This window comes from Coregonus lavaretus (genome assembly GCF_964263955.1).
Source record: "Coregonus lavaretus genome assembly, chromosome: 2".
Classification (NCBI taxonomy): Eukaryota; Metazoa; Chordata; class Actinopteri; order Salmoniformes; family Salmonidae; genus Coregonus; species Coregonus lavaretus.
Window position 1 is genome coordinate 81,838,672 of NC_139989.1, and position 8,871 is coordinate 81,847,542.

At 40.2% G+C, this 8,871-nt stretch overlaps 1 protein-coding gene across 1 annotated transcript; it reads right to left on the reverse strand.

Annotated features, from left to right (window-relative positions):
• Positions 1-1,608: 1,608 nt before the first annotated feature.
• LOC311099122 (uncharacterized protein) lies at positions 1,609-8,554 on the reverse strand (the record flags this gene model as incomplete). Its single annotated transcript, XM_084139774.1, has 6 exons — positions 1,609-1,781; positions 2,153-2,381; positions 2,512-2,596; positions 2,928-3,044; positions 5,509-5,625; positions 8,517-8,554. 6 exons carry the CDS (start codon positions 8,552-8,554, stop codon positions 1,609-1,611), a joined length of 759 nt encoding a protein of 252 aa, XP_083995900.1.
• Between the last annotated feature and the right edge of the window lie 317 nt (positions 8,555-8,871).

The following is an 8,871-nucleotide window of genomic DNA, read 5'->3' on the forward strand; positions in this document are numbered from 1 at the left end:
TATTAATTATATACATATTATAATACGTAGATTAATACAGATTGATGCACCTCTCTGGAGAGGGATTCTCCCTGATCTTCTCCTTGATGTACTTGACTGTTTCTTCATGGCTCTGTGAGCTGCTTCTTGTCTTTGTCAGTAGACCTGGTAAATGCTTCTGATTGGACTCCATTGAGAGGCCCAGAAGGAATCGGAGGAACAGGTCCAGGTTTCCTGTCTCACTTTGTAAGGCTTCATCCACAGCACTCTTGTAGACAGTAACTTTACGCTTGTGTCTGATCCTCACAGAAAAGTTACTGGACGTTGATTGAGGTTTGGCCATTAGATTCTCATTGTTGTTGATGAATGAGAGGAACACATATACAGCAGCCAGAAACTCCTGAATGCTCAGATGCACGAAGCAGTACACCTTGTCCTGGTACAGCCCACATTCCTCTTTAAAGAGCTGTGTGCACAATCCTGAGTACACTGAGGCTTCATTGATATCAATGCCAGCCTCTTTCAGGTCTTCTTCATAGAAAATCAGATTGCCCTTCACAAGCTGTTGAAAAGCCAGTTTTCCCAGTGACAGAATGCTCTCTTTATTCCAGTGTGGACCTGTCTCTTCTTTCCCAAGATACTTTTCATTCTTCTGTTTGGTATGAAACTCCACAAGGTGTGTGTACATCTCAGTCAGAGTCTTGGGCATCTCTTCTCTCTTATGTTTCAGCATGTGTTCAAGGACGATTGCAGAAATCCAACAGAAGACTGGAATGTGGCACATGATGTGGAGGCTCCTTGATGTCTTTATGTGTGAGATGATTCTGCTGGCCAGGTCCTCATCACTGAATCTCTTCCTGAAGTACTCCTCCTTCTGTGGGTCATTGAACCCTCGTACCTCTGTCACCTGGTCAACACACACTGAAGGGATCCTATTGGCTGCTGCAGGTCGGGTAGTTATAATAATAATATAATAATTGGTCATTTAGCAGACGCTCTTATCCAGAGTGACTTACATTAGCAGTTAGGGTTAAGTGCCTTGCTCAAGGGCACATCGACAGATTTTTCACCTAGTCGGCTCGGGGATTAGAACTAGCGACCTTTCGGTTACTGGCACAACGCTCTTAACCACTAAGCTACCTGCCCCCCAGAGGAGAGCAGAGGGAAGCAGATTTCCCTTGATGAGATTTGTCAGCAGAACATCCACTGAGGTTGACTTTGTGACGTCACAGCATATCTTGTTCTTCTGGAAGTCTAGGGGCAGTCGGCACTCATCCAGACCATCAAAGATGAAAATAACTTTGTACTTGTCGTAGTTGGAGATTCTTGATTGTTTGGTTTCCATTGAGAAGTGATTGAGAAGTTCAATGAAAGTGTGTTTTTCCTTTTTCATCAAATTCAGCTCCCGAAAAGGGAATGAAAATACAAATTGGACATCCTGATTTGCTTTTCCTTCAGCCCAGTCCAGAATGAACTTCTGCACAGAGACTGTTTTTCCAATGCCAGCGACTCCCTTTGTCAGCACAGTTCTGATAGGTTTGTCTTGTCCAGTTAAGGGTTTGAAGATGTCGTTACATTTGATTACAGTCTCTGGTCTTGCTTGTTTCCTGGTTGTTGTCTCAATCTGTCTCAGCTCATGTTCATTATTGACCTCTCCTTTTCCCCCTCTGTGATGTAGAGCTCTGTGTAGATCTTATTGAGAAGTGATGGGTTTCCTTGTTTAGCGATCCCCTCAAACACACATTGAAACTTTTTCTTTAGATTAGATTTGAGTTCACGTTGGCAAATCACAGCAAGCTCATCTGAATGAAGAAATAACACAGAGGATATTAATATTACGTCTGTTTTAATGCCTACAGTATTGTAGGACTGTTATAAAGTTTTAAATAAAAGTAATCTATTCTCTTAACTGACTGTATAAATGTGTAAATGTTTTCATAATGACTGATTATATTATTATTATTCGGTGTTACTGATGGTATCTTTAATGTTGTCTATCTCTCTCTTCCTCACTCCTCTTCTCTCTGTCTAAATTAATCATTTGATGAGGTCACTAGTTGTTGTGTTAAGGCTGCTACAATATCATTGAGTTACACAGCTACTTTAGCTGTATTTTAGCTACAGCCTTAAAATGTTCTAAAACAGCATTCAACATGAGGCAGACAGCTCTTACTTTTCTCCAGTGTGTCAGCAAGCTCCTTCTGGTTCATTTTCCTCAGGACGTGCAGTGTGATCTTCAGAGCCCCCTCTCTGGCACTGCTCTCCTGCTTCTCATCTTCAGCATCCACCACTTCCTTATCCTGCTTCTGACTCTCAAAGCCTTCTGGGAGTTCTGGACTAAGAATCCTCTTGAACATCTTCAGCTCGTTCTTCACAAATGTCATAATATTCTCTTCAAGTAACTGAAATAAATCAAGTAAATAAGTTAAGCAAGAGACAAAAACGCTTTCTCATTAACACATTAATGAATGATTGACAGATTAACTTTACTTGAGGTAAACAAAAACAAATGTACATAACAGGACCACGTACACTGAAAATGGAGGCCAGGTCTGTTTGATGACTCTGGGAAGACTGACCACTGATAATCTCTGACTCTGATCTCTCCTGTTGGTTTCTGTGGACAAAACATGAGATTACATCTCCTCATCCAGGGAGTGCACACACACACACACACACACACACACACACACACACACACACACACACACACACACACACACACACATACACACACTCACTCACACACTCACACACACACACACACACACACACACAGGGAGGGATTGTTGTGTTTGTTTAATATTGTTTCAGGTCTATGAAAATGGAAAAAAGGATTAGCCTATGTATTATGAAAACAACAAAAAGAAATGGTAAAATGGGAGAGGAGAAATGACTAGAGACAGTGTTTTTTAACTCACTGACCATGACCCATGAGTTCTTCTTACCTTTGTTCAGTAGAAAAGTCTCCCTCTCTAAACCGTATAGGTTGAACCATAGACTTGTCACTCTTCATGGACACACAGCTGGGTACAGGGGAGGCTGGTCTCTCCTGCTTGATTGGACTTCAACACAACAGAGACAAACATTATTTCTCTCATTGTTTAAATCGCTTGATGGTTTATTTCAGAGAGACAAATAATGTAGTTTTCTTTGCCAAATGATATATATCTGTCTCACTCTCAGAGAAATAAGTAGTACTACTAGGTTTTACACAGTAAAAATATATCTGCCTCACTCTCAGAGAAATAAGTAGTACTGCTAGGTTTTACACAGTAATAATATATATATATCTGCCTCACTCTCTGAGAAATAAGTAGTACTGCTAGGTTTTACACAGTCAAATGTAACAAATAACTACATTTTTAATAAACATCTGTACAAATGTACAAAATTCAATACAGTAATATGAGATCTGTACATAAAACATTTACATTTTCGTCATTTAGCAGATGTTCTTATCCAGGGTCTCACAACAGCATCTTAAGGCTAAGTTCATCATTAGAATCTATCTAGTTTATTGATAGATCCTTCGTAGGAGCATTGTTAAATCTCTGAGCTGTTTCCCAAAACCATCATTATTAACGTTGCACTTGAAAACGCTCATATTCTAACACCTGCCTCAGACCACTTGTAGAACAGCCAAGTGCGTCGTTAGATGCTTTTTTGCCCTCCCGCGTCACTTTATACACAGAAGATCTCCGCTAAACAAAGAATCACATGGTTTATCCGTCTCTTTGTGACCACAGATAAATTCAGAACAAAGTTGACTACAAATACAAAGTTGCAAATGTCTTTGCAATTGATTCAAACAAGGGAAGTACACAAATTTGGTTCAAATGAAAACCGAGATAACTGCATTACAGTATAAATAGTAGGCTATAGGCCTATTTCAATCATATTGGAATATATTCAATGTTCAATATATTTAGTTTTATTTTGCTACTTGTAGGCTACTGTCTGTAATTTGTCTCAATATATTTCATGATGTGTAGCCTAACATGTGAACAATGATGTGCCGAATCTGTGATTTAGTGCATTTTTATTGGGTAAGCACTAGAATAAACTACCTCAATATTTGCAGCTGTGGGTAGTAATATCTTTCTAGAAGCTGATCCGTGGTCAGTATTGTGAAATAATTATAATGTTAAGGAATGATTTTAATGGACAAAACTGATCTGAGAGCAGCGGTCCCTTTCTTTCGATCCTATCAGTATCGATACATGCTCCACCGGACGTGACTGATCCAGTTTCTACTGGTCTGCCTGCAGATATGGAACTCTGACCTGTTCACCGGACGTGCGACCTTGTCCCGAACCTGCTGTTTCGACCCTCTCTCTCTCTCCCTCTCCTTCTCTCTCTCTATCACACCTGCTGTCCCGACATCTGAATGCTCGGCTATGAAAAGCCAAATGACATTTACTCCTGAGGTGCTGACGTGTTGCACCCTCTATAACCACAGTGATTATTATTTGACCCTGCTAGTCATCTATGAACATTTGAAAATCTTGAAGAACGATCTGAACTTAATGGCCATATCCTCTTATAATCTCCTCCCAGCACAGCCAGAAGAGGACTGGCCACCCCTCAGAGCCTGGTTCCTCTCTAGGTTTCTTCCTAGGTTCCTGCCTTTCTAGGGAGTGTTTCCTAGCCACCGTGCTTCTACATCTGCATTGCTTGCTCTTTGGGGTTTTAGACTGGGTTTCTATATAAGCACTTTGTGACAACTGCTGATGTAGAAAATGTATTCTGGGAATACATATGAAGCAAACCAGGCCAGGGTTTGGGGTTTGAGAAGTCAATGAGAGGTAAAAATGACTTCCTTAGTTGTTCATTTTGAAAATGTTCTGTCTTAAGTAGTTTAACAAACTGACACATTTTCATGTTAGTCAAAAACAACTTTATATCGAAGGAGTGCCTTTGAGTTGACGGCCTGCACATGTGCAGTTCGGCACAAGACGACCATTAGACCCATTGACATATTTCTGCGCATGAGCTTCAAATCAAATCAAATTGTATTTCTCACATGCGCCGAATACAGCAGTGGTACACTTTACCGTGAAATGCTTACTTACGAGCCCTTTCCCAACAATGCAGATGAAAAAGTCACAAAAATTAGCTAAATAAAAAAAGGAAATTGTTACATAATAAAATAACAATAATGAGGCTATAAGGAGTACTGAGTCAATGTGCAGGGGTACCAGGAAGTTGAGGTAATTGAGGTAATATGTACATGTAGGTAGGGGTAAAAGTGACTAGGCAATCAGGATAGAGATTACATCTCCTCATCCAGGGAGTGCACACACACACACACACACACACACACACACACACACACACACACACACACACACACATAGGGAGGGAATGTTGTGTTTGTTTAATATTGTTTCAGGACTATGAAAATGGAAAAAAGGATTAGCCTATGGATTATGAAAACAACAAAAATAAATGGGAAAATGGGAGAGGAGAAATGACTAGAGACAGTGTTGTTTAACTCACTGACCATGACCCATGAGTTCTTCTTACCTTTGTTCAGTAGAAAAGTCTCCCTCTCTAAACTTTATAGGAGGATTCATAGACCGGTCACTCTTCATGGACACACAGCTGGGTACAGGGGAGGCTGGTCTCTCCTGCTTGATTGGACTTCAACACAACAGAGACAAACATTACGTCTCTCATCTACTCTGAGCTCAGATTTGGAAACATAACAAGAGTTTCATTCCAAAACGCTATATATCCATATTCAGAAATGTTCGTAAATTAGCTTCTATTGTTTACAGAAATTATCAAATAAATGGTTGTGTTTTCTCACTAGCTAATCATGGCATGGTGTTGTTCAATGACAGACATGTGTTTGTTTAAAATCGATCACTTAATGGCTTCATTTCAGAGAGACAAATGTTTTTTTTTGCCAAAGCTATTTAGAGTTGTTAAACGGGTGTGAAGAGTGTGTTGGTATAACGGTAATATTGTCAAAATTCCGCTTGTAACAACCATCAGAATTGGTTAAAGAAATATGCATTCCATTATATTAGGCAATAATGAAGATTAGGCAAAGTGGTCGTGTCGTGAAAATTCTATTAAATGTCTTCCATTGCAACGAGTCCAGTCAGGGTGCTGCAGAACCCCTGCAGTACCTCCACTGACCCCGGATTGAGAACTCCTGATTTAGCAGATACTCTAATCCAGAGTGATTTACAGTAAGTGCATTCATTTTAAGATAGCTATTTATTTTAGAAATAAACATAAAAAATTCTTCATAAAATTGTAATCTCACCTCTTAGCGTTGGTGTCATGTTCCCCAGAGAGACTCATTTTAGAGGCAGGGACCCCCTCCTCTCTCTCCCCAGAGAGACTCCTTTTAGAGGCAGGGCCCCCCTCCTCTCTCTCCCCAGAGAGACTCATTTTAGACCACTGACCCCTAAACAGAGATGCAGCATGTTGGTTGTGGTGAACACAGTGACAACTCATTCTAGAATGTCAATTGTTCTCTTTTACTCATGATCTCTTAGAAATAAAACATTTACTAACAGACACATCCAAACAGTCGGGTGATTTAATTTAATCACAGGAACATTGTTACGTTCCTCAACAAGAAATAAAACATTGTCTCTCAAACAGAAGAAGGAACTAACAAAGAGTCACTAACAACAACCAAAACGAAACAGGTGGTTTTAGGAGGGGTTCTGAAAGACACTCATGGGGGTGTCCACTAGTGGTGGGAATCAGAGGCTTTCTGAACGCTTTGGGGCTTTCACCAAATTGTGCCGAAAATGCCATTGATAGATTTGAGTCCAATAAACAACATTTAGTTAGAATGTGGGGTTCGCTTTTTGCCTCCAGGTTCACTATGTTTTCAAAAACGATGCATATGTGGTATTATTTAGGATACTAAAGACAGAATATTATCATAGGCTACACTAAATAAAACACATTATTTAAACAAGGATGGGAAGATTGTGTGGTTCCACAGAAAATAATTGTTCAACTATAGCAGGGATTCAATCTTGTGCCTATGTTGATGTCTGATCCAAATCCCCATCCCTACCTACTGAGCTACCATTCAGTGGCTACAAACTGGAAGACATCAAACTGAATGTGTAAATAAGGTGTCCAGTGGAGGTCAATACTTTGCTTTGAAAAAAGCACCGGCACCAGGGAGAAATCAGTGAGATCTCTCGCATTTTGCAACACATGGTTCGAAAAAGCATGAGATCAAACAAAGCTTCGGACGTCATTGATCATGTGGTAATGTTACTTCAAAAACTCTCCATGGCAGTGTTTCAAACACTTAAAAGACTCCCTCTCCCCTCAGCCCTCAAGTTAAGTGGACACTTCTGATGACGTATCATGACGTATGATGAGTGGACACTTCTGATGATGTATCATGACGTATAATGAGTGGACACTTCTGATGATGTATCATGACGTATGATGAGTGGACACTTCTGATGACGTATCATGACGTATGATGAGTGGACACTTCTGATGACGTATCATGACGTATGATGAGTGGACACTTCTGATGACGTATCATGACGTATGATGAGTGGACACTTCTGATGACGTATCATGACGTATGATGAGTGGACACTTCTGATGACGTATCATGACGTATGATGAGTGGACACTTGCAGGGCAAAGGGTGAGGGAAGAATGGATGAATTTTAAATGGACCGCCCTTGCCCAGAAATGTGTCACTCGTTTGTCCCACGGTTGTGTTTTCAGTCATCATAGCGACCGTTCTCTCTGCGTGGGGCGTGGGAAATGCATGTTTCATCTTCAGCCGTTGTAGGAAAGATACACTTAAAACACTCGTAACCCTAAATTCCATCGCTATCGGGAAACCGGGCCCAGAGTGACTTACAATACAATTGCCGTATTATAGTGTATTTTAGCTTTTAAAAGACTTGAGCATTTCCTGTTGCTGCAGGATAATTTTCCTGCTGTGAGAAACTGGGTCAAATTAAGATATGGCATCTGTAAGTGCATTCATCTTAAGATATCAAAGTGAGACAACCACATATCACAGTCAAATATACAGGATACGAACATTCCATTCCAGCTAAACAATGGATATATAGCATTTAGCCAAAAAAACTTTTATTTTTATGCACATCTCAAATCCATTTATAAAAAATCTGAGATCAGTAACGTTTTGAACACACCGACTGCGTCATTGCATTTTGGTACCAGAAGTACATTAATTTCCAATGGAACGCTGCGTTTGCCTTGAAGCATTGCGTTGCAGAGGCAGTTGCAGTGCGTTCTGTGTGGTGCGTACGTTGGATTTATCGAACGTATGCGTCAAACTGTGTACATAGACGGCTTGACAGAAATGGTAGCAGAAAGTGAAAGTTTAACTTTTGTTGCACACATATTTAGATGATGCTGCATACTATTTTGCGCAATGACGCAGTCGGTGTGTTCAAAGCGTAATATTTTAGGTACCCATAAGCAATCATTTGAAAAAATTGTGGACATAGAGTTTTGGAAATGTACTTAATAATTCTTAAACAAAACTGTAATCTCACCTCTTAGCTTTGGTGTCATGTTCTCCTGAGAGACTCATTTTAGAGGCAGGGCCCCCCTCCTCTCTCTCCCCAGAGAGACTCATTTTAGAGGCAGGGACCCCCTCCTCTCTCTCCCCAGAGAGACTCATTTTAGACCACTGACCCCTAAACAGAGATGCAGCATGTTGGTTGTGGTGAACACAGTGACAACTAATTCTAGAATGTCCATTGTTCTCTTTTACTCATGATCTCTTAGAAATAAAACATTTACTAACAGACATATCGAAACAGTCAGGCTATTTAATGCAATCAGATGAACATCTGGTTGTGACATCTCTTCTCCATGTTAACTGTCAATAATAATAATAAGTCACTG